The sequence below is a fragment of the Pavona decussata genome, unplaced genomic scaffold (genome assembly GCF_977016875.1).
Source record: "Pavona decussata unplaced genomic scaffold, jaPavDecu1.1 SCAFFOLD_114, whole genome shotgun sequence".
Taxonomy (NCBI): Eukaryota; Metazoa; Cnidaria; class Anthozoa; order Scleractinia; family Agariciidae; genus Pavona; species Pavona decussata.
In genome coordinates, this window is record NW_028145528.1 from 2,335,273 (window position 1) to 2,362,259 (window position 26,987).

At 38.8% G+C, this 26,987-nt stretch overlaps 1 protein-coding gene across 2 annotated transcripts; it reads left to right on the forward strand.

The window, feature by feature from the left end:
• The first annotated feature begins 64 nt into the window (after positions 1-64).
• On the forward strand, positions 65-26,712 carry LOC146470161 (annexin A4-like). Of its 2 annotated transcripts, XM_085122277.1 has the most exons (18): positions 67-355; positions 1,992-2,152; positions 8,035-8,143; positions 9,356-9,480; positions 13,077-13,160; positions 13,661-13,804; positions 14,983-15,079; positions 16,521-16,615; positions 16,845-16,958; positions 17,632-17,722; positions 18,097-18,176; positions 20,094-20,150; positions 21,812-21,858; positions 21,960-22,026; positions 23,743-23,818; positions 23,968-24,026; positions 24,485-24,607; positions 26,422-26,712. In XM_085122277.1, exons 2-18 carry the CDS (start codon positions 2,003-2,005, stop codon positions 26,479-26,481), a joined length of 1,578 nt encoding a protein of 525 aa, XP_084978403.1. In that variant the 5' UTR covers positions 67-355; positions 1,992-2,002; the 3' UTR covers positions 26,482-26,712. The 2 variants fall into 2 exon arrangements, with proteins under 2 accessions (XP_084978404.1, XP_084978403.1); XM_085122278.1 differs by lacking the exons at positions 21,812-21,858; positions 21,960-22,026; positions 23,743-23,818; ... (1 more) ...; positions 24,485-24,607; positions 26,422-26,712 and adding an exon at positions 20,484-20,621 and having other exon boundaries at positions 65-355; positions 20,094-20,171.
• Positions 26,713-26,987: the final 275 nt, after the last annotated feature.

Here is a 26,987-nt window from a genome sequence, read left to right on the forward strand (position 1 = left end):
CGGGAAATTGCCAGTGCACGGGACGGGATAGACGGGATGAGACGGGATGACATTTTTGCTTATCACCAGTCTCCCGCCGTTGGTTCAACATTCGTGCAGGTTTTTTCAACTTCGCATTTCCAAAATACATAGTGCTTGTACGACTTTGCTTTCCGCATTTTGTCTACGTAAGACATTTAAGTGGTAACTGTGTAACGGAGAAACGAAAAACATTTGACAAACTCCTGAAAGTCAACGCACAAGCGATTGTTTCCTGTTATATTTGATTCGGCTGCAGGTTTTCCACTAATCCCACTTCTTTTGTAATCAAAGTACAGTGGTTTTGATTTAGAAAGTTCTCCACGTCTTATTTAAGGTGAGATACGCAATGCTTATTTGTTTTCTGTGGGTTCTTTGTTAGTTGTGTAAGATGTTAATATGGCTTTTGTGGAGCGTTTGTCAGGGCAATTGCTAATTTTAAATACCGCGACTCGGTACCGAATGATCAACTTGCCGTCATAAGTTTATGCGGATTAATTTCAAAGACAGGTGTGTTGTGTTTATTAACAGTCAATGAATCTTTCCTTGTTGAAGTTAAAAAGAAGTCATAAATTCTCCTGTCATAATTTTAAACTGAATTGCATCTGACTTTTGCTTTCTTGATGACCCGCACTGTACGAGCATTTGAGTTATTATTAGGATTGAAAGATCGGAAAAGATGGAACACCTTCATGTTAAAACCAGTGACTCACCAGACACACCAGATAGCAGACAAATAACAAAAATTGCCAGGCTGCCTATACTGCTGCGATTTTTGCAAACAGTTTTGGTCGCCAAAAAAGGATGACATCTCAGATATGGTGATTAATTCACCAGTGCCAGATACAGTGAAAATCCTTGAGGGTCAGTCACCTACACTGTGCACTGGCCGGACTCACAGCTGTGCAATACTTCATGGCAATCAGTTTTGTTGTGATTTGTCTACAAGATTTTCAGGTGTATCACTAGCTCAAGACTGAGGAATAGGGCAATTCCCCGGGGGGGGGGGGGGGGTACTTGGGTTCAGTTTTGCTGGGTATGTGCGGCTGGAGTCTCAGAGCTCCTGCCCCATATTATAGTCTATTTTGTGGCCAGTTATAGACCCCATCTTAGTCACTTTTGGAAAAATGTAATTTTTTCGCGATCCCAACTAAGTCACTTTCTATTTATGCATCTACTTTATCAATCCTTTAAATAAGTCATCCTAAACTGAATGGACTTAGTTCTGGAGCGGTGGTTTTGTGCTTTTGTGTAACTGGTTAATATTGAAGTTGTGGTTGCGGAATGTAATGCGAGGTGATTGTTACATTTAATAAACAACTTTCTGAACTTTTTAACCGAGACCATTTTGAATCCCTACTTAATAGAATTTTCTTACCCCAAAAATCCGAAAATGAGCGACCCCATTCAAGTAACTCTATTGAAAATGCAACCCCATTCTAGTCAATCCAGTCGTGAAAATGCGACCCCATCCAGCGGCACGTCCCCATTAGCCTCTTATAAGGAAGTACCCCCCCCCCCCCCCCCTCTGGGCGCAAATTACATCTTGAATAACGTATACTGGCCTACAAACCAGTGATACATTAATATTACAATATTTTTAATTAATAGTCATTACCAAGTTTTATAAACAGCCATCTTACGTGTACATGTACATTTGAAGTGGGTGTGGCAGCAGGATTCTCTCTCTCTCTCTCTCTTGCAATAGTGTAAATTCTTAAAGTAGTAATCCACGTGGCAGTTTTTCAAACCCAGTCTCTTATTTTTCTTTTGCGCTTTTCGTGCGCTCCGCTTGGCTCTCAGGAACAAAGGACGACCGCTCGCGGTCTTAAGTCTCTTATGCTCCATAACTTCAGAAAATGTTCTCAATCTGTCTTTTTGGTAGTAATTGGAACTGCACATACGTGTAATTGTATCTCTTAGGCCAGATCACCTTGTCTAATAGTGAAATCCTTGTGTTGATATTTCTCTAGGAACATAATAAATGAGTTATCCACCGCCACCTGGAGGCTTTCCTATGTATGGGCCCCCTCCTGTGCCAGGCGGAGGAGCACAGTATCCTGCAGCTGGTGCACCAGCACTAGGGTTTGATAACTATGCCAGCCAACCTCCGATGGGTCCCCCTGCAGCTGGTGTAAGTAAAGGTTAAATTGATACAATACAACTATCACAGTTTATGAAATAATTAGTGAATTAAGGCCATTTCTGAGTTCTTTCAACCTCATTGTAAAAGTGAGGCTAAGTGCAAAGTTTTTGTTATGAAAATTAGTTTTCATTCATATGCAAACAAATAAACTAATTTTCATATGAAAAGTTTTGCACTTAACCTTGCTTTCATAATGAAGTTCACAGCAACTTGGAAATGGCCTATTAAAGGACCATGCTCAACCAAGATTCCTTGCGGGTGAGCAGTCCGTTGGTGCCATTTCCTGTGATACAGAAATCACGCAATTCTGTTGAGGGTGCAACAATCTGACTGTCGCCATGCTTTAGATGTATTAAAGTTCACTTCTTTCATTTTTGAAAGTTTTTTGGATAGTCTAAGGTTTGCTATCCGCTGTTATCTGCTGTTATTCTTGTATTGAAAGCATTATGATGTGCCCAAACAGAGGCAAATCAAACTCATTCCCCTTTGAGTAGGAAATTGACTCAGTTTCGGCCATTACCAAGCCAAAATAAGGTCAAAATAATAATTCATATGAAACAGCATTTTTATACAGCACAAACAGAAGAGTAGCTGTTTACTCTAAGGCTTATTCCTTGTAAATAACATCTTTTTTAGTTCATGAACTGATTTTGGATCTCTGATTACCTAAACTACAGTTTTCAGTTCTTTGCATATATAATTTATTTTCATCCTCCAACAACCTCTGCAAAAAGCACTGTCTAATAGTTTATAATTAGGGTAATATTCCATCGCTAATAGACTCAAACCTGAGCCACAAACTAATTTCTATATCAAAACGAATGAAAATGAAAAATTTTCTAAACTTTCTAAATCTGGTGGTATATTTGCAGTAGGACCAGACATTCATAAACTAATGGCAGTTGTTATTGGCCTTGAAGTTTGTAGATATTATGGTCATGCTTTGTAACTCAAACTGATGCCAGAAAATATTAAAAAAAATGTCATTCCTAATGGTTAAATCATCAGCTTTTTATCCCTATTTGGTTAGACATTGCTTAAATTATTTCTGGTAGTACATTTGAGAACTTAAGAAATTCTACTTATAATTAGAAGAAAAATCGCAATATTCTGTCCAAAATAGTGTTTTTATCTAGCAATTTTATTGGGTGTTGGCATCACCTGATACAACAGAGGACAAATGTCCCAGTGACTTTGATATGCATCCACCAAGGGAAGATTAGATTGCCATGTATTATTTGGCTGACAATGCCAACCTTCCAGGATATGGAAGGGTAGAAAATTTTCCATTGCCTTCATCCGTCTTGAGCGGGTGCAAATCGATCACATTTTTGACAGTTCAACATGCAATTATCTCCCTTAAGGACCCCAAATGATAGCATTAACAAAGGCGCGCATTAACAAAGGTGCTTAACATAGGTCCTTTATCCTTGTTTTTTTACCTCCTAAAAACGTAGTTCTTTATTCTCCTACAGCCCGTGTGGCAAACAATTTACCTTGCTCACTGCCAATAAACACAATACTTCAAAATGCTCGGCCTAGGCCTCTACACAACCACATTGCTTGTACCAGTCTCCGACCGGGATGAAATAAAAAGAGCAACTCATGATTTCCGTGGCCTCTAAATTCATAGAATCTTGGTTTCTTAAAGCAGTACTGACTCGATGTTCAAAGAAACAAAGAAACCAGAAATAACACAGATTCGGGAATCTCTGTGAGCTCAGCTGTCCGTTTTGGTGCCTCATGAGTTGCGTAATATTTGGCATGGAAACAAAATTCACGAGAAGACGTAAAGCTGTACTTTGTGATTCATCTCCACAATATCCCCAGTAAAAATATTTTGTGATCACAACGTGATCACAAATCACGGCCGTGATCACGGGCGTGACACTCCTTTCACCGTGATCACGCCTTCAGCAATGCGTGATTGGAGTGATCACACCCGTGATCAGGGTGTGATCACTCCACTGACCGTGATTCTCTACAGTGATGGCGTGATCACGTATTGGTAGGGTAAAATTGAAAATCAAAAACATTACCATCTCGTTCAAATAGTCCAAAATATCTGTTAACACTAATGGAGAAAAAAAAAACTCATATTCCAGTAAATTAAAGATGTGGTTTAATAACAGCCCAATGACTTACCGCACTAAACTCGGGACAAATTTGAATCTTTCTTTCACAGTGCGTGTCGTTCCCGGGTCGTTCGCTATCGCAACTCTCTGGTTTCGTGGTTCGTTTTTGTTTTTGTCCTTCAAAAGCTTAATCTGCAATATATACATGTTTTTTTCTGCGTTCATCGGTCCTGTACAACATTCTATAGCAGCTTATTAAGCGACTGAAGATGAATATTATTTGGACGACCAAATTCAATCCTGTTATTATTGTTGTAGCATATGTTGCCTTCTTTGTGCTCGATTCATTTCACTTACTCGATCCAAGGCAAAAAATCAAGGCTGCTTTTTTGCATGTTCGCGACTGAGTTGAAAGCACTGATATACACTGAAAAATATTTTCAAGGCACGATTCTAACTTCAGTTTCGAGAAATATAGCGCCTTTTCTCCGAGTTGCATGACACATGCGTGTCGGAATTTTATCTACAACGTCTCTTGAGACATCTGCGGGTTTAATCTTATTGGGCAAATGTCATGAACCTGGTTCAAATTACCTTTACCTGATCGCGTTACAAAAATGGTCCTGAAAATAAACTCGACCGTTGGTAATTTGACTAAGAAGAGCGGGAACGTTTTCAATGCAAAGTATCTTCGTTTATTAGTCTGGGAAACAGTTTAATGTTTTGGGTTTCTGAAGCGAAGAACTGCACCCGGCCGTTTTGTAAACAACAGACTGTTCCTTCGGATTGTCTCCAACTGCGCAGCCACATGGATGTGTGAAGCTCGCCGCGATAAATGTACTCTGATCGAGAACAATCAGAGGACTTCTTTGGTCTGCTGTAAAACGAAATGACTCTTGCGAGTTGTATTTTAGTCCACGTTTCCACAAGGGAAAGAATATCGAAGAACGTTCCAATTACTGAGGTGAGCAACATGACGATCGCGTAATACAATATAATGACGAATTTTTATGTCGAAAGTGATTCCCGGTTAGCATCCTTCTGAACCGTAAGAAAATATTAGTTCACGTTTACCTTTGTGATTCTCAACTTGTCAAAATGTATACTATTTTAGCTTTTTAATTCCATTGCGCAACAGACTGCGCGGCGTTCTTTAATGGACGTTCTGCCCCCGCCTCAAATAGCCTCTAAAAGGCTATTACTTTGGGGCAGTATTTTATATCCACATATATACTATATATGTAACTCATTTTTGACAGTAATAAAATTTGTTGTTGTTATTACATTATTGTACAATTTTTTAACTTCCTGTATTTTGTGCTTTTTATGTTCTAGTGTACTTTACACATAAAGTTAATACTGTGATCATAAGGGTGACTGTGATCCCAAGCATGATCACACTTGTTGTGATCACAGTGCCAACATTACGTGTGATCACAACCTGTGATCTAACCTGAAATCACGCCCATGATCACATCACATCTGTGATCACATGTAAAAGTTTTTACGCGTGATCACTGTGTGATCACATTGTGTGATCACATGTGTGATCACAGAGTGATCACATTATATTTTTACTGGGGAATAGACTCAGTGAAGTGGAGTTGTATAGACAATTTCCATTTCCTTTTGCTTGAACTGCAATGCGATGTCCAGGTTGATGATTGATTTCCTGAATCAAACTAGTTACGATTAACGAAGACGTCCTTCGGTAATTTGGCTATAAAATCTACGTTTTCAGCATTCACTACTGACGATGGATTTAAATTTTTTATTAACCTTCCGGCTGAATCTTCATCTCCTGCCCGTAAAAACTTACATTAATTCTGTAGCTGATTTGCATCTGTTGCCATTATTTTCCCGGCAATTAAAAAAGCACATGGTGTTGAAGTGCGCCCATGATCCCATTTTTTGGAAGAAGCCACTGAAGCAATATGGCGCCTAGCAAATGTTATGTATTGGCTTGCGATCGAAGTACATTTTGTGTTGTTAATTAACAGAGTGTGAAACCGATTTTCTTGTAGTATTCCGACATTATTTTAGTGGGGATTAGGAAAGGAGAGTCGTCTCCTAGCTACATGTACCAGTTCCAAATGAATTCCTTATATAAAGATTTAAATAGAGAAGCCCGCTTGACTGTTTATCCTGGGTCATCGGACAAAACGTTTGTCACCAGCTGGCGACCAGTTCTGAAAATCTAGTCGCCAGCACTCAATTTTTGGTCGCATTGGCGACCAGTGAGTCGCAATTTCAAACCCTGCACTTGAGTTGCAGATTGTAGAGTGCAGCTGGTTGTAGGCTGCAGGATGTTGGTTGAATTGTACAATGTAGCTAGGTTGCAGGACAGTTGCAAGCAGCATAGCACAAAATAAGTATAACACAACAAATTCATGGATTCTTATCAAGAGATTTAATGGTTAAACAAGTCAATTTCACTTAAATCACACTATGAGCCAAGTCCAGGTCAAGTTTGGATCAAGACATGTGCTATTCTTTCATATTTTTTGTTGGTAAAATTAGACAGTGTTAACTGAGTGTCTAAAACAGCCAGTTTTAAATTTACTAGTATTCTGAAGACATTTGCGACAATTATTGCTTTTCCTAGAAGCAGTCACTACAATCTCCTTCCAAGCCTGAAGAACTATCTGCACCGCACTGTATCATACATGCACATGCTGTACTTGTTTTCTTTCATTGCCTCCATGCAGTCTTTTTTACTACAAATAACTTTAATATCATTAAGCATAATGATACATGTAGGTAGTGATCTGACATATGTTAATGATGTTCTCTTCTTCTTCTTCTTCTTCTTCTTCTTCTTCTTCTGCTTCTTATTATTATTATAATTACAGCTGTGTCACGGTGTTTTAAACATAATCTAAGACACACACATTTGAAGATACTGTCACTGGTCTTTATTTATTTTGAATAATCTGGTAATTATTTAATTAAATAAATAAATAAATAAATAATTAAAAACTAGCGAAATAATGTTCTGACGTTTCGGCGACGTCATGACGCCAATTTCTCAAGGAATGAATAATACAAGCGAGTTCAACGCTAGTTTTTACTTGCCTGTGTATTTCTAAAGCATTATTAAATAAATAAATAAATAAATACACAAATAATTCAATAACATTAATTTATTATGCATACATTTAAATGTTAGAATTATTTCTTGTCACAAATTACAGTGTATACACATTTTGGCCAAATTGTTTTAATACATAGACTTCTTATTCATACTTCTTACTGACCGAGTTTGAGGTCCATACTGGACCAAGTTTCGTAACTTACAGTATGGACTGAGAAAATGAGGTTAGTAAGATATTTATTATATCTCTGAGGTTAATCAGGTGCACGAGAAAGGAACAACTTTCAAATTTAGTGGGCCGTACATGTACAGTGAAATACATCCCGCAAAATTGAGCAATCACACCGATGGTGTGTACTATAAACTGGAGATATAATAAATATCCATATTACACGTACTAGACATATTAGTATTCAAAGATTAGGGAGTGTGTTTGATGATCGTGATCCAAGGCTCTCTTTCCTTTGCCAAGTTGGTGATGATGTCATCTGCCCCTGCAAAATCTGTGTGGGTGGGCCAGATATGTGTCCCAAGATCCATTCATTCATTCCTTGATTGATTGCCACATACAATCTCGACTCCAAACACAATTAGGAGTGTGTTCTTTCTATGTGGAACGCAACCAGACATGATACTCATGATGATGATTTAAGCCCACAGTTATATTAAGTAACATTATCTGTCCATTAATCAATACACAGTACCCACCTGCTGGTCCTTCTATGCCCATGCCCACCCCTGTAGGGTCTTCCATGTATCCTGGAATGGGAAGTCAAATGCCGCCTGCCATGCCACCAGCCATGCCGTCAGGTATGTTACATTCTTAGAATTCATGCTGTATAAAATTTCAATTTTATTAACCCTTTAACCCCTAATATCAAGGAACAAATTTTCTTATCTTGTCCCCATACTTTTCATATAAAAGTGCTGGGGAGAAGTTATTAAATCACCTTAGGTGATCATATCTTTAATTCTCATGATCTCATGAGTTGAATAAGCATTTATAAATATTACAAGTACTGATCACTGTTAAGGAAATCTGACTTAAGAAAATGCAAGAAAGAGGTTTGCACACATTCCTTTAATTTTGCCAAACTATTATCTTGACTGGTAGTGGTGAAAGACATTTAAAACATCCTCAAGGATCTTTGAGGATCAATTTACATATTAAAGATCTTCTAGGATCTTGTGAAGAACCCTTAAGGATCTTCACTTCTAGTCCTCAAATATTTTTAAGGATCTTGCCTATAATAAACTTTCAACAATCCTTGAAGCTCCAGCAAAGATCCTGCCAGTTCCCATGCAGATCATCTTGAAGGATCTTGCAAGATAATCTGTTTACAACAGGATTCTTCACAGATCTTCTCTAATAATATTTATTAGTAATTTGTAAAGAGAGCATAAATGAATTCACCACCATAAAGGAGATTTAGAATTCAAATGTCCTCTTTAGGTATTATAAAATTTGGGGAACTTTTACTTCGAATTTGCCTAAGAATTATTAATGGTTTGAGAAGCTACACTGTACATCAATCACTCGAAAGAGTGTTTCATCCAATTTCCAAACACCTCAAAGTTGGCTCAAAAAAATAATGATAATAATAATAAAAAATTATCTGCCCCTCATTTTTTCAACCTACAGTAATGAAGTTCTCAGTGTTTGGAAATCAAATGAAGGACTGATCTTCCTCTTATTTGATATAATTATTTCTTGGAGGATAGTCAGTACAGCAGTCTTGGAGGATCTTGTCATTCTGATCCTATTTGGGCTCAGATTGCTTAGAAGAAATTCCTGTAAGATTTTACAGGATCATTGCTATTGTAATGCTGTCGGATCTCATGACAATTTTACAAGGTCGTAAGGGATGTAATTAAGGACATTGATCATGGCATAGAAATTTTTGTAAAACTAGGGAACTGTGGTACAGTAACTACAGATGATGTTTAAATTAGGGACCCATTAATTTTGTCTATGCGTTGAAAAGTTTAATCTTCCTCCTTTTTATTTTAAATTATACACAGGTATGCCAATGCCGCATCCTAATGCTGGCATGCCACACCCTCATGGTGCTGGTATGTATGGAGCACCACCACCCATGCCACAGCCTGGCGGAGGGTATCCTTCCTCTGGACATCTATCATTTGGGGTGAGGATAATGATCATAGCAATTAAATGTATACTTAATGTTTGTCAGTGGAGTTGATAAGGTATTGGAATCTGCTGAGGAGATTCCAGTGCTGAGGCGTTAGCCCTTTCGCAAAGGGCTAACGTTTGAAACGTCACCTTTGTATCTCTTTATGGTGGCCAAATTACAACGTACCTTTATACTATCTCTTGATAAAACCAATTGAAAATAATATTATTGTATTTGCTTCCACTCACCACTGATCATGACCTCTGCACTACAGTTTCGTTAGAACTAACCCCCTTATCATAATGTAGTACCTATAGGCCCACTTTCACCCAAAAGGTCTTGTGTGTGTTTGTTGTTGTTTACAAATGCTTCTATTGTTCAGTCTTGTTATCTTTAGTTATTGGTTACCAGAATATTCATGCTGGTGTGAAAATCTTGGTGTATTCAAAAAATTAATAAATCCAACCAGGCAAATTGGACCAATTGATTTGGCTTCTGATTTATTTGAATCTCTGCACCTACAAATTAAAGATATTTACTTCTCAAAGAGTGTTAGTAAAAGTTTTCAGTTGCTAAATGAAAGTGGAGGGTTTGGTTCATTTTTCTGTGCTCTTGAAACAGTTAAAGCAGGTTAAAGCCCTCAACATTGCAGGATAGTTTCAGTCCCTAAATCTTAATCTTATTGCATGAGAAGATAAGTAATAATCTTAAGGGTCCTTTCTATAGTCATTAAAAAAGTTGGTATGAAATATATCAACGGTCTTGGACGCGATGCTAGCTCATTAGCTCATTAAGGCCCGGTTCATACGTCGAGCTTTACATGAGCCGAACCTAATACCTTTTAAGGTCGACCCAAATAATTAAGTTCGGCAGTTGATTCAAACGTCGAACCTAACTGAAGTCGAACTTAATTAAAGCTAAAGTGAGAAAGTAGATTTTTGTGGTCAGTGGCTGTTGTTTTTACTTGGCAAGATTTAAAATGGCGGGAAAGATGAATTTTTACATGGAAGAGCTTGCTTGGTAAAATATTAAAGACAGGCCAAACACGGCTCCTACTGGTCGACATAGGAAGAATATGACCTTCAAAGTATAGCTCTGGCTCCGAGGAAGACTAACTCTATTAGTCGAAATATTGGCCACTAATAAATCTGCCCTTTGCCGTAGTGCCAGCCTTGCATTCAGTTTTGTATTTTCACGTTCAAGTGACGCCTGACACGAGGTCTTTCACAAGAGAGATCCGGCAAAATTACCAGCAAGTTTAATTCCTGCATTGTGTGGACCTCTGCATTCAAAAGTTTTTCTTTAAAGCTAATTTGCTCTTACGAGTACGTCTTTCAAAGATCTCCCTTTTCTGTACGAAAGTAAGGAAGGGTCTTTGTAGATCTCCCCTAGCAGAGGCTGATTTTCTATCAAGTGTCTTTTACCAGGAGCCATAATCAGGGATGGAGACCGTAACGAGATGCCATTTTGACTTGTGGGTTTGTCCCCATGTGTTGTATCAAAAAGTCTATGTTTAAAAAAAAATTGCCCCATACGCGCGTGCGCGCACGCATGTAAACGGCCAGGATCGCGCGCGGAGAAATTGAAATTTTTTTCCACCCCTTCAAAATGGCGTCCAAATTTTAAAATTCTGCCAGGGAATATCTCCTCAGTGCCCACATTTAAGGAATTAGACTCTCACAAAGAAAAGGTAGAAATTGAAAGAAGACGGGAAAAATTGGAATAAGCGGCCTATTGATCACATGACTCTCACAGTAAAGTCAAAAAGGCGCCAAAACGGTGGCGCTGCGTGCGTTGCTACTGTTGAATGAATGAAAAAAGCTTACACTCTACGGACATGTACTCAGACACGTAAGGACTTTTTTATCTTAAGTGAATTTTTTCTCAGCTGCTTTCCGTGTCACCTATAAGGTAGTAGTCCCACGCAAATTTGCGTGTATTCACGCGGGTTTACGACAGGGGGGGGGGGGGGGGGGAGGGACAATGTTTTCTAAAAATAGTTTTTTTTTTGGTACAACACATGAGGACGCGTGGACCCCACGCTTACGGTCTCCATCCCTGATTATGGCTCCTGTATTTACTCATCTGAATTGTTTTAGGTTAGACACAGAAGGGCGATATTCCATAACAAACCTCAAAATGTTTTTGCGGGTTTTTAGTTTGTTTTGTAGTGCCAACATTTTTTCGCGGAGGTTGACTTCTGAAAGAGTTTTATCTATAAGGTTATCGAGGTAACCTCTGTTGTGTAATCTCTGTTTGAACAGAGTAATGTTTTCTTCAAATGTTGTTTTTGAAGATTTTTGTTCTGAGAAGTCTTGAGGCTTCGCCTTTGATATAGCCTGTATTGGAAAGTTTCTTTCGGTTTGAAGTGCGTGTGCACATCAAGAATAGATTCATTTTTTTTTTTAATCTTTCGCATCTCAGACAAGTATATTCAGTTGTTTCGAAACAAGAAGAACAAGCACATTTCTCTTTTCCCGCCATCTTGTTCAGAATGAAGTCATTTGCGCACATGCCAAGTCGATGGAATGTACAGACCTCTGGGATAGATATAATTTATATAATTTATACGTAACGTATGCATTTGGTTGGGGACATAAAAAGTTCGACGTCTGAATCGAAGTCGAACTTTTGCCGTTCTATTCGACTGGTGCAGTCAAATAGAACGGCGGCCCAAATACAAATCTGTCGATCCTAACTGATTCATACGTCGATCTTTACATGCGCCGAACCAAATGATTAGGTTCGGCTCATGTAAAGTTCGACGTATGAACCGGGCCTTAATATCACTTTCAAAAATAGTCTGGCCTGGACCACAGGGCCTTTACTTGGCCATGCGCCCCAAGCTAATTTAAGCTGGAACGACTAAAAGCTATATGCAATGTGTCTCTGATCGTGAGACAAATATATTTCTTCAGGATAACTGTGTACAACATTTGTCAACTGCGAGATGTTACTTAGAAGCTAGTGAACAACAAAGTTTTGATAACGAAAACTAAGGTCTTTTTTGCCATCACAAATAAAAGATAATTCAAGGTAACAATCTGAAATGGAAGAATAAATTATTGCAAGCCAGATTATGAATTGAACAATTATCCTCAAGATCATGCTACAGAGTAAATGGAGCAGGATGCCTTGGTCGACATCCATCATGATCCATTTTCCCCTTCCTTACAAAGACTCTCCTTGAAAATATTCACAGAAATAAAGTGAGAGGATAAATTGCGCAAAGCTTGATGACACAAAAAACCGTGATACTCAAGGAAATAAGCCTAATGAAATTTATTACTTTTGCTGTTTGGTTCTCGCTGGCGATTTTCTGCCTGGGGGAAAATCAGCACGGGATGCAATGCCTTTTGGGTGAAATGTAACTCAGTGGGTTAAGACTGACTCATTGGGTTGATCAATGTTCAGATGATCATAGGTCAACTTGATGCCAAACATATAGAGTTCTTGATATCCAGTCAAATTTGATTTTAAGGAGTTGATGTAAGGAGTGTAATTATATTTGTTGAAGCATGGATGTATCATTATTACTAATAGTAATTGTTCACATCAAGCTAATATTAACTGCACTTAGACACGGTCACATATATTCACTGTTCTAGGCTGCAGCAATGGCCACCACCTCTTTCTCGGCTCATTACAGGGGTCAAGTTGGTCCACCTCAACCACAACCTAACTTGTCGATGGTGAGCTGATGTTTCACTGACTGCATAATTTTAATTTTATGATTTTTAAATCATTAAAAAAGTCATTAAATCATTAAGATTTTTTGAAGAATCTTAACATGGCTTGAAAATGTTCAGGGACAATACGGGACATTTGTCTTCCATGTTTACGGTCTGTCGAGAAACAAGAAATGTCCCAAGACAAGTATCTGTGCATATGTTTTAAGCCAAATAAAGGTTATTGCTTTCAGTATCCTTCAAATGTAGCGTGGCTAAGATGTTGACTTTTGGTTAATATCCTGCGCTGCTTTTCGACATGCATGCTCATGTCCTTGGCTGTTCTAACAGCAAAATACTCTTCCATTTCGAAGTTTTTAGACAATGTCTTTCATGATGTGGAAGTGACTGCTTTAAAAACTGGGGGATGTCACTTGGGAAATATCATCCTATATCTCCCAGTGTGTTGCGTCACGTGCCCTAATTTGACCAATAATTGTTTGATGGATTATTTTTAATTTCAGGGTCCACCCCCAAGTGCCCCTCCTGGTGGTCACATGCCAGCAGCACAGCCACCCCCGGCTGCACCGTCATCATCTTCACATTCGTCCTCCTCAACTTATTCATCTCGCTCCACATCTACGGTGACCGCTGGATCAACCCATCAGGTATCTTACCTTGCCATACTTAAAAGTGTTTTAAATTCAAACGAGTTTTTATTTACACACTTTCTTTGAGAGCAGCTATTCTATTAAAATTTGAGGATAACTTTCATAAACTCAAGGAAACGTCGTGAACAGTTAAAATAATTTCTTTTCTTCTTACTACATGAAAGGTCATGTGCGAAGCGTTGCTTTGAAAAGAGACTAATAATTAGGACATTTTCACTATGCCGTCATTTTACCACATCTACCAGAATCATTCTGGTTTTTGTTTTCTGATACTAATTAGAGCTATTGTTCTTTGCTGTCCACTGGGATTACAAAATTTGAATTTGAAAAGGAAAACAAATTGAATTCTGGTAGTTGTAGTAAAATGACGCCATCATGAAAATGGCTATTCGGAAGACTTCAAATTTAAATAACAGTTAATCACCGCACGTATATGACAGAATTTTTTATTTGCTTGATCAAGTCTTCATGGGTTCTCGTATGAAAATCGAAAAAACAAAATTCTTATCAAACTTTTCTTATCGCGAGACTAAACGTTCCTTTATTGAGTACTAGTGACGTCACAGCCCTACACCCCAGTTTCCTCATACGCGGGGCAGAAAAATGGATAACGAATTTTTTTCGATATTCATACGAGAACAACATTAACATTTGATCAAACAAATAAAATTCTGTCACGTACACTAATTTACATGTAAATGTAGACCGTTGCAAAGAGAAAGCCTGAACAACATTCAGGCTTGATCAGTCCAGAGCGATATTCCTTCATCTTTGTCTTTCATCCGCAGTTCACATATAATATATTTCATGTAGTTCACGTTCAAAAAAAAAAAAAAAAATAATAATAATGAGGTTAAAAAAGTAAACGAAAGTGCTGACATGTTGTAAGTCTCTTTTGTTTTCAAACGTTTTATGTGGTTTCAATCGGTGAAATCTTTGGTCGACTGTTTAAACGTTTCAAAATTGGGATATTTATGGCTTTGTATGGAATGGAACGATCGAGGAATCATGCTTTTTCCAGTTCCCATTTACTTAGGTACGTTTTTAATGATGGAAGAAATAAAAGCTGTATTGAAGTGTTGCTTGTGTCTTTCAACAGTGCACAACGAGTATTTATAAGTGATTGGTTTATGGTTTGGCAAATTGCTTATAATGGCTTTCTTTTCCGCTTCCAGACATCAACAAAGCGAGCTTCTGTCAAACACCAGCCAGGGACAAAGTTTGATCCGCAGAAAGATGCTGATGTATTAAGAAAAGCGATGAAAGGAATAGGTACACGTATTTTTGTTTGTTTGTTTTTAGATACAGGTACTTACTGTGTATCTACAATGTACGAGGAGATGGCAAAACGAAAAATGAAAGAGGATTGAAGTGAGTTTATAGAGAGGGTTTTATCTGGGAGGTATGAACACCAAAACTAAAGTATTCTCTCTGGCCAATAACAGATTAGTTATCTGGGAGGTATGAACACCACAACTAAAGTATTCTCTCTGGCCAATAACAGAATAAGATAACACAAATGAACTCTTGACAAACATGCGTACAGAACTCAAAGTAAATAGAAGTACAGTATAGCATTCTTGGATAGCGGGATTTTTCACTTGGCGGTGAAGCCGCGAGGTAATTAGTGAGGGGTCATATTCCGCCACCTTTAGAGGCGGGGTGGTGTAGTCAAGTGGTTGGCGCATCGGACTTTCGATTTGAGGTGGCTAGCTTGGCGTCTTCATTGCTGTGTTGTTCCCTTGGGCAAGAAACTTTGCTCCACATTGTCACTCGTCGCCCAGCGCCCAGTTGTTCAAAGCTCGCTTAAGCTAATCCTGGGTTAACGTGAACTTTGATTCGATTTTAATGACTAGTCATTAAAGATTTTTCGAAAAGGTTTTTGTCCTTCAGTTTTTACTTGGCCTTTTCTTTGCCATTAGCTTAAAATCATCTTTCTAAGAAATTTTTAACAAGCGAAATGAGAACCTCGATTAACTTTTAATCGGGGGATTAGCGTTAATCGGCTTTCGAACAACCGGGTCCAGGTGTATAAGTGGGTACTGGCAACATATACTGTTGAGGGTACGTAACCTTGCAAGGAACAAGCATCCAGTCCAGTGGGGAGTAGTACCACATGGTACAGATGCCTTGCTTTATAGTAAAGCTTTACTTTTGAGGGGCGCCCTGGACCAACTTCTTACATGGTTGGTCAAGAGCACAAAAGAACGAACAACAGAATAATGCTTCCAGCCTTAAAAAAACAATGCAGCTGCAGGTTATCAGGCTCCAGTGAAAATAGAGCTTTTGAAAGGTGCAGGTCGACTGGATGAACAGGAACGGTGTCGGCGTCTGCAGTCTGCACAGTTGTCACGGTCATTTTACACCCAGGCACTTCGGAGCGCTTCTCCTTATTAATGAATGGTACAATTGTACGCCGCAATCGGCTCACGCGATCTGGGGCGTCTCAAAAGCAACGGCAACCGCAGAACAAAAACAACAAACACAAGGCACTCGCCTTTATAACACTACCACCTCTTTCTTACAACCGTTTTGTTTTCTTTGGCCCGAGCAACTGAGAAATCGTGCAGTTATTTTCTTGTCTAAAGCACACTGTTAATCCGATCATCACGCCAATTCGGGCCAAGTGTTAAGATCCTTTGTTCGTTGTATTCACGGACTGCCATCGTAGTGTCGTTAACGTATGTTTGTTTGTTTGTTTTTTGTTCTGTAGGTTGTGATTCCAAGGCCATTATCGCTCTGTTGTGTGCAAGAACAAATAGTCAAAGACAACGGATTGAATTGGAGTACAAGACAATGCACGGGCGGGTAAGACGTAAGATATCTGGCACCAGTTGTTCAAAGAGTTGGATAACTATATCCTTGATAAAGTGCAGTCCAATAAAAGCATTTTATCCTCTGGATACCGATTTGTTCGCTGGATAAAGTTATCCATGCACTCTTTGAACAACCAGGCCTGTTCCTCTTGAGGTGAATACTCTGGCATGACAACTTATATTTTCATGTGTTAATTAAACTTGTTGTTTTGCTACATTAGGATCTAATTAAAGATCTTAAGTATGAACTTGGTGGCCATTTTGAGGACATAGTTATTGACCTGATGATGCCTGCAGCAGACTATGATGCAACTTCGCTGAGAAAAGCAATTAAGGTGAGTGGCTTGCAACGGTTTCCAGTGCTTACCACTCTTTATCAGTGGATATTGTATTAATGGTTTCAAACAAAACAAGTTATGGTTCAGTATTGTTTGACTTTTTAGGTTACCATAGTAACAATATAACCTGTGTAAAACAGCCCCTAAATTTGGCATAAGTGGTTATATAAATATAAGTAAAAAACGAGCTCGGTGACCCCCATTTGTTACTATGGTATTGTATTCAGCATGTCAAGACGCAACTTTTTGCAAATTAAAAAAAAAAAAAAATTGTAGAGCGCGGTTCATAGCCACCTTAAATTTTCACGCTGAACCCCAATCGTTTTTGACGTTTCCTGCGAGAAACGTCTCTGGCGAGCGATGCAGTTTACAAAACGTTGAAATAAGTCACGTGGTTAAACGCGCTATGACTTAAAAACTCGTGTTTCGGTGGGGATTACAACAACTACAACTTTATTTATTGTTCAGCTAAAAATACAGCTGAGATAGCTGTAAGCTAGTTTACAGGTATGCCACGATAAACAATAAACAATTAAAATTAACAATATTTCCAACTCCAGTAATTAAAAACGTCATATAATGAGCATAAAATCGTCGACAGAATAGAAAATTATCATAAGAAGCACACATGGTGTTCACGTGTTCAATGATGTGTTTCCGTCCGTTGCAGGGTCTTGGAACAGATGAAGGCACTTTGATTGAGATCCTTTGTACTAGATCCAATGCTGAAATCACCGCAATAAAACAGTCCTACCAAAAATGTGAGTTACTATTTCTCACTGGTTTGCGTTGCTTCTCTCAGTATTAATTGCTTGGATGTAACCTTTCGCCAGGAGACTATGGTACAAGCACGTGCGACATCAGACTCGGGGTGTGTTCAATGTACCGTATAAACCCGAAAACATGTAAGAATAAACAGGATATTCTTGAGGTTCTTTCTCTAAGACAAACTTGAAGTGCAGTTTTTGAACACAGCTACATTCAAGGTATTCTAGTAGCACTGAATTCCCAATTTAGAGTTTTCTGTGCATTTTCATCACGTTAGAAAATACGTGGGACGACTTGGTTGTCTTGCAGAACATGAATGCGAGAAATGCATTTTAACGTCTCCGTGATTTTCTTTTTGTTTCCTAAGTGTTCAGTCGAGATCTAGAGAAAGACGTGGCAGGAGATACCTCTGGACATTTCAAGAAATTTCTCATTTCTCTTCTTCAGGTATGGGTCTGACGTCTTAGCTTTTCGCTGGCAACGTGAGTGCCATATTGTGGAGTGTCTCTTTGGACCGATCTTGTGGCAAGGTTTAAATGTTAGCCAACGTCTCACTGTTAATTCCAAGACCTTTAAGCAATGAATGAACGTCAGCTAACTCTTGAACTCATTTAATAAATGGTTCCCATCTTTCTGACATCTTCACTTGGGAAAAATTACACCGAGCAACAGCACGGGAAATGCTGTTCATTTCTGATTGGCTCTCGTTTCTTAAAGGGAACCTCCACTCCGCCAACAGATTGACGATAAAGTGTTGGAAATGGTGTCGAAATTCTAAATTTTAGTCTAAAATGTAGAAATCACATTCAAGTGGGTTGAAAATTAGATACGATTATTGACCATTTTCGTTTTTAAATTCCCGGGCGCCGCCATCTTGGATTTCATGACCTGTTATGGTTGCCGCTATTGAGATTCTTTAAAAGTTCTTTTGTGTGAAACGATTGAGCAACCGTAACACGTCATGAAATCCAAGGTGGCGGCGCCCAGGAAATTTAAAAACGAAAATAGGCGATGATCAAATCCTGTTTTGTCCGATCCTAGAAAATTTTTTCCATGTTTTTCAGTGAAATGTTAAGGTAGGTTGTATTTTTAACAATTTAACGTTAATTTGTTTTCAGAGTGGAGGTTTCCTTTAACTAAGATTTAACCCATCCGTTCTCCTTGGGTCAAACTATAGTTCCTATTAAATGAATAAGAAGATGTGAAACAGTCCCTTTTGTTTTAGCCTCCCATGCAGACGTTCTTAGGGGTTCGTCACGCGTTCCTGCCCCACGAACGTCTGCTGAAACGAACAGCCACTTCCGTTCGTCGACTGCGGACCAATCAGGAGCCGTTTCCCAACTTTGGGTAAACTCGTGTTTGATATTAAAAATATTACCCTAGACAGGATGGCGGACTTAAATGTGGTTTTTGGTCATGTGTGCCAAACGTTTGGTATAAGGGAGTTGAATGCGTATCAAAGAGAAGTCATAGTGCAATTTGCGCAGAAGAAAACTGATGTGTTCGTAAACCTTCCAACTGGTTATGGAAAGTCACTTATTTATCAAGCTCTATCGTTTGTTTACAATTCAATTCTTGAAGCTGCTGGTCACTGATTGTTGTTGTGGTTTCGCCGCTTGTAAATCTTATGATAGACCAGGTAGACAAAATGGTAAATCTTGGAATTCTTGCCGCTACTCTCAGTGAAATCACTGAAGAAAATGCAGGGTGTTGTGGAAGGAAAAATTTCAATCGTATAAACTATATGCATGTCCGGAAGCGAAAATATCTACACGGGTGATGATTTCCATTGTATCGCAGTATGTGATTGGCTTTACTTTGTCATAATGAGTCAATGCTGATTGGTCTGTTCAGACAAAGGCAATTTGCCGACGAACGGAAGTGGCTGTTCGTTTCAGCAGACGTTCGTTGGGCAGGAACGCGTGACGAACCCCTAAGAACGTCTGCGTGGGAGGCTACTTTTGTTTTAGATCAACAAGGCGAAAATGTTTTTAACTATAGTTAGAGCAAATGAGGAAACGGTCACATTATCAAAATAGTTAAGTTAAGTTTTCTGGGTCTTACTGAAAAGAGCTTTCACATCGTACGGGAGATTGGATGCTAATGAGATGCATATACGTTATGACAGACATCACCAAGTGTCCCCTAACCCTAATTCTCACCTAACCACGACCAATTTGGTCAAACGTGAATTCATCTGAAAATGAAAATTGACTCTGTCTAATTTGAAGTAACCGAATTCGGAGTTCCGTGTATGTCTGAACGTGAGTGCCAGCACACGGTCACAGACTTCATTTTGTCATGTGATTGCTCCTCAAGAACCACTCTTTCCCGAGTCATTTTTTGTTTGTTTTTTTCTGGCAGGCATACAGAGATGAAAGTAACAATGTGGACTACGCAAAGGCTCAAGCGGATGCAAAGGTGAATGCTCATCAATATACAGTTAATTTATGGTCCCGAGGGAAACAGTTAGTTTTGTTTTCCCGAGTTCGTCTCGGGAAACATCAGGACATGAGGGAAAACAAAACTAACTAATTTCCCGAGGGACCATACAATAAGTGCTTTGTCATATATTTTGACTTTCCCTTTGACAATCACAGCAAAACAAACAAACAAACAACTGAGAGGGCAACAACTGAGGAATTGTATCCCGGTCGGGATACATTTGTATTTGATCAGGGGCACGTGACCAAGAATCAACCAATCACAGTGCTCGTTTTGTTGAGTGAAAGTCTAGGTATATAACAAGATCAGTTAAACCATACTCACAGGGAAGTTACATTGCACCTATGTTACTTACATAGGGAGCTGACCGCTTCCCCCTCCCTGTCCGAATTTTGGCCCTGCCTGCTTGGACCAAGTAGCTGAACTGAGTGGTGAGGCGGTGGCCGTATTATTGATATATCTATAAGGCAAAGCTGATTGTACTCCCAGTAAGTGCTGTAGTAACTACCATCTTGGATAGGACTGTTAAAAACCTCTTATTTGTAGAGCGACAAGTTACATCGTGAAATTTACAAATCCGCAATTCAGCCCAGTCCCCCTTGTAAATATTGTCGTGCCGCTGAAAAGAAGCCTGGGTGATCGTGCGACCTTCATAACAACATTGAGTGAGGGGGAGAGAGGGGAGGGGAGGGGGGAGGTAAAGTTGACTGCTACCTATCTGTGCTTTCTTCAAGCGTGATGGAGATCGACGCGCGTAATTCGAGCTTTTGTAGGTTGACGTCATTAAAGTAGTTCATTTGTCTAGCCATTTGAACTTGTGACCACAAATTTCGCCCATACAGGTCAGACATACTACTTTGATCATTATCCACAGATGGCTTAGCACCACTATGTCGACAAACGCATGCACGTTACAAAGTCAAGTACAAAGATATCTTCATATCGCTTTCGCATAACCACCGCCGCCATTGTAGTTCAAGGATAGTGGTGAAAGCTTTATTTTGTTATCTGTTTTCTTCTGAACGTACTTTCGAAAACACGAAACTTAGGGTGCGTTTTTTTTATTCACAATTCTGGAATGAGAATGGACAGAATGTAAAATACGCGCGTTTTTCTATTCCGCATTCTTATTCCGGAATGGACAGAATGCCATTCCATCCATTGGCAGAATGAACAGAATGTTGCGAATGAAATTCAAGATGGCGGACGGCGAGATGAGCGCTGCAGATTCAAATACGTCTCTACAAGGGAAAAAATCAGGTTGCACTTTTGGACAAAATGAAACATTGCTTCTAATTTCATTGTACCAAAAGTACAAGGAAAATTGCAGCGATAACGGCTGCAATGGCAGCCTCTTCGTCGGCCGCCATATTTGTTACGCAATGTTTACTCGGCCAGGACTGACGGGGTTTTTTTTATGCAGACAACCGAATTATTCCTAGCATTCCGTACCAACCATTCTTATTCCAGAATTGTGGATAAAAAAACGCGCCCTTAAACTCAATTCTTGAAATGCTCTTACAACAAAACTCGGACATCCCAAGGAACCAATCCGAAAGCTCTTTCTCATATTGTATCAGTTGAATGATAGAATAAGAAGCAGTATAATGCTTTTGTTTGTCCGTCTTATACTACAGGCCTTGTACCAAGCAGGTGAAGGTAGATGGGGTACAGACGAATCAAAGTGAGTATTAATTTTTACCTCATGCTCGTTGTAGTCTTTACACCGTGGAACTTTTGCAAACGCATTAATACATGTTTCTTCGTTAATTGTCTCCCCTTTAGATTCAATACCATCCTTGTCTCACGAAGTTTCGCTCAGCTAAAAGCAACTTTTGACGAGTATGCCAAGGTAGGATTTATATGTGGTGTGTGTCGAATGGCTTGATTTTTGTTTAGAAACATTCTGAGTCATATTTAATAAGCGGCCATGCTACGTTGTAAATCCGGTATATCCTGTTTCACTCATGCGCTGTTCCCATCATGGCTATGTTGCTCAGATGGTAGAGCAGTGGATTCAAGTAACCCGAAGGTCGTTGGTTCGAATTCCACTCGAGCCAATGAATTTTGTCAGTGGTAAGGATTTACAGTGTCGTCTTATCATTGATTGGTTTTTAAGGACGGTACGGCTCCTTTTGCTACTGCGCATACATTCTGCGCATCTCAGGATGGTCCAAGAATCCCCGCTTTTTAAGGGCTGTGCCTTCTAATTTAAAGGTGTTTTTGCGTGGTTTATGACTTTGCGGGAAAAGCAGATCGTTTCAAGGGCTATTGAAACTGGGGGCAACCACGTATTTTTCAGAGATAATTAAGCTCAAGTTAAAAATGCCATACATTATTATGTATTTTAGGTTATTGGAATTGAATGTCGCTTAATTATCTCTGAAAAATACGTGGTTACCACGTATTTACTTTTTGGATTTCAATAGCCCTCGTTAAGATCTGCTTTAGCCACACAGTCATAAAACGCACAAAATTACCTCTGTATTAAGGTCTGTTTCTTGTTATGTTTCCTGGGTGGCTAAATTAGCGGGAAGCAAACAAAATGTTTTGCTGCCCCGGTGGCTAAACGAGGGTCAGGGTCACGCATGCGCGTAATAATAAACTGACTTAACGAGCAGCACTGGAAACTAGTCAACACTGTTTTCATGGTGGCTTAACTGGGAAACATGTGTTTCGGAAGCAAAATTTGTGTCCGGGAAGCAAAATTGTTTTTACTTGAGGCAAAACAGTTTTTCAATTTGGAAGCGAGATATTAGCTCTGTTATGCCGTGATGACTCCATACAAATCCTTCTAATTTTGTCTCAGTTCTTGGAACTGAGACAAAATTAGAAGGATTTGTATGGAGTCATCTGGGCGTAACAGAGCTAATGTCTCGCCCCCAAATTTTAATAAGATGCTGATTTTTGGCAAGTAGGCATTTTTCATCATGCTCTTTCCGAGTATACTAACAAATCCCATAATTTCATAAATTGATGTTTTGTGACGTCATCACTTTAGAACTCTGTACTGATTAAACCTTTAGCCCCAGTGGTGATTAGTATCTGATTTCTCCTTACAATGTCGCTACTATATTAAACATTTAAGCCAGGAGAATACAGGAAATGATCAACAAAGATTAAATGCCTTGTTTTTTTAGACAAATTCTCCCAACTAGTAGCATAAGAAATATGTGTAGGACAGTGAGGAGAATATACGTGTTGGGACTGAAAGGATTAGACAGTTCATAAAGCTTAGTTTCATGGGTGGTTATTTTTGTCAAGCTCAGACAGACAGACAGACAGACAGACAGACAGACAGAGACAGACAGCCTTTATTTATACACGATAATGACTTAAAGCTCTGAAGCTAATGGGGTCGTGCGTTAAAATTAAGAACTAAAACTAATCACTAATCTATCCAGGCCAATAAAAATAAAATACACAGTACAACATATCTTACATCATATTACAGAAAATCACACATATATAATTATGGCTCAAGTATTGTTTTTCATAACCTTCACAGCAACGAATACTCCAACTCACGTGCCGGACAGCTGTTATAATCTAACCTGTTTCTTTGCAGATTAGCAAGTATGACATTGAAGAGTCAATCAAGAGAGAGATGTCAGGAGACTTGAAGGATGGGATGACCTCCATAGGTAAAGCCATGTAAACTTTAAACCATGAATAGATGCAACTACGATTGGCCTTTTGCTTTACTCTTGAAGTCTAACAGCAGAAATAGTCAGTTGTATATGACTGTTATAGTGATTAAGTGATTAAACTCCTTTTTTTTTCTTCGTTTTAGTACGAATTGTTAGAAATGCCCCTGCATTTTTTGCTGAGAAGCTGTACAAGAGCATGAAGGTAAGTTCCCAACACTATCAAGCTCAGTACAATATTGGACAAAGCTAGTTGAGAAAATGCGAATTTTGCGCATATGTCTTAATATCCCTTAAGGAAAACACCGTCTGGAGAGTAGTAGACCTTCCCATCCCCTCTCCCTTTCACTTAATGTTGCCGGACGATCACCCAGCCTTGTTTATCAGTGGCGGGCCAACACTGATGAGGAGGAAGTGTTACAATCAAACTGTCTGAAATCTCGTTTTTTATGTTTTTCTAATCAGAACAATCCCTTGTGCTTTAAATAATGAGTCGTGGAAGCCTCAGAGACACTATCGGAAATAATTCAGCTAAATTGATGACACCTGGTGTAACTTGCCACTCTTAAATTCAGTACCACTGCTTTATCAGCTTATGTGGTCAAGCTAGTCTCTATTCTTCGTTGTGTTTACACAAGTAAATTTTTCTCCTCGATACTTCAGGGTCTTGGAACTGACGATAGCACACTCATTCGCATCATTGTGACGAGATCAGAGGTGGATCTGCTGGATATCAGAGACGAGTTTGCCAAGCTGTATCACTGCTCACTGGCCAAGTTTATATCGGTAAGATATAGCACTAGTAGTTAGTGTGCGTTATTATTATTATTATTATTATTATTATTATTATTATTATTATTATTATTATATGATATTTTTTATTAATTCAGTTTAACATATTGTTTTTTAGTATTTTTTATACCATTTTTATCAATTACTTATAGTTGTAAAATAGTATTAAAATAGTATTATCATGAGTAATGCCCAGCTACTGCTGTTCTTAGAGCGGTTTTCAATCGAGTGTCATAAAACCAAAACCAAAGTAATTACTCTGGCCAAGCACAACAGATGTAAACAACACAACGAGCCAATCAGAATTCGAAGCAAATACATGTAACTGGCGCCAAGCGCCAGAAAACGCGTGCGGCCAAAACACGATTGGTTTTGATTTGGATTCCCATTGGTTGAGAAAGTGGCGCGAGTTTTCTTAAACAAATCACAGAGCGTAGTAATGCAAAACCAAGGCAAACGCGTTTCGACAGTCAATTGAAAACCGCTCTAAAATTAAGGTTTGCAGCCTTGAAATGTACAAGATGCATGAATATGACAACATATAGAACATATCTAGAGTATGCCAATACAGGAATCAATACCCTGGGAGAGACTTGCCTTGTTGTTGTTGTTAGGTACCGTAAAATAAGGATCTTTAAATTTGAGCACGAATACGACGAGATTGACTGCGACTATTGAAATTAACTGCGCATGTTTTAGATAGATTGGGGATGGTTGAGGGGAATGTTAGAGAGGGCTTAGTAAAGAGGGAGAGCTTAAATGGGGCTTTTAAGGTGACATAATTTTGTTTTAGTCACATGCAACTAAGCTTTCGCACGCTTTTCTCTATATTACTACCCGCATAATCGGACTTGCTCAACTTTGAAAATGGTGACATGGGGTCATCCAAACGTCATTCAACATTATTGTCGCTTGTTTTTATTTCAAATTGTTTATCGAAAACCTCCGTTATAAATGAAATTAAGGTGAAAATTTACACAAGGCGTATCCTGTAAATGTTCTGAGAACTCACAACTGAATTCCATGGAATGGGGCCTTTCTGACAAACTCTCTTAGTTGATTACTCCCGCACTACTTTGTATACCCTTCGTGGTCTGTTATGAATCCTTCACCGTGTGTGGTTGGCCGTCTTGCCTGCGGGCATCATACTGTGCTATAAAACGGTTTACTTGTTCTCCCTCGAGCGGCTAGCAGGCACTTGTGTTATAAGTGTAGTCGTTTAAGAAATATCCTTGCGCAGTTAAGTGGCCTTTCAAGGGTATCACACACGAAGTCGGAATGTTTTACTTTCTTGTCTAAAGGCCCTTTTAAGCGGTTTTAACATTCGGTTGACCATGCGTTCCACACTTCGTTGAACCAAACGTTAGGGGCGTTTGAACAAGTCGTGAAAGCGTAAAAAATGTTGAAAGCTTGTTGAAAGCGTGTTGAATCAAATTTAAATCGGTTTAGACTTTCATTCAACATCCATCCAACATTTAGTTTGTTTTCGAAAATGTTGAATGGTGTTGAAGCCGTTTGAATACTCCGTCCAAAATTTGCCCAATATCCGTTCAACTTTAATTGAACGAATGTTGGTGAAATATTCGAAAGCAGTGTGTACCCAGTCTTTGGTATCTCATGTTAGCCTTACTGTAGGTATTATTATTATTATTATTATTATTATTATTATTATTATTATTATTATTATTATTATTATTATTATTATTATTTATCCAAAAAAAAAGAAGTAATGTATCAGTTACTCGAATATCAATAGTCGCTCTCTACAAAGTGATGCAAGTAACTAGAAGTTTTCTTTTCTCTTTCAGGATGACACGCGGGGAAATTACAAGAAAATTCTGCTTCAGTTGATAAGTGAACAGAATTAAATTTGATCTTAATAGCGAAAGAAAAAGTGTCGCCCGGCCAGGTAAAGATTTTCAGAAATCGGGAGATACAAAGAAATTGATTCACTTGTAATCAGACTAGCGGTATCATAACAAGGCTTGTCTCTTTCTAGTGTGTACAATTGTAAAACGCAGTATCTTTTAAAACGTCTAATGTATTATCATTTCCAGTTATCTTGGCTGGAATAAACATTACTGTGTTTGTGACCATTATTTTCTGGCTGTTTTTCTCTTTATGTTTATACAGCAATCCTTGTTTCAGGCCTCGAGAAGGTTGGGGATGGGTGGAAGCTATTAGATAGAGAAGCGGGGTGGGGAGGAAGAAAGCTTGTTTATTTTAAATTATGAGTTTTGAACAAAAATTAAATTAGCTTTTCCCAAATGTTGCCATGTAACTAAAACGTGGAACTGTTTGTCGTATCAGAAATTCAATATCAGTTTTTGCTTACCAGAACAGTTCTGCACCGTGAAGGCCAAGTTTTCCTAAA

Coding starts and splice junctions, on each gene's coding strand:
- LOC146470161 (XM_085122277.1), top strand. CDS start 2,003: ATGAGTTATCCACCGCCACCTGGAGGCTTTCCTATGTATGGGCCCCCT. Junction 16,616..16,844: donor ACAAGACAATGCACGGGCGG/GTAAGACGTAAG, acceptor TTGCTACATTAG/GATCTAATTAAAGATCTTAA. Junction 22,027..23,742: donor CTTTTGACGAGTATGCCAAG/GTAGGATTTATA, acceptor GTTTCTTTGCAG/ATTAGCAAGTATGACATTGA.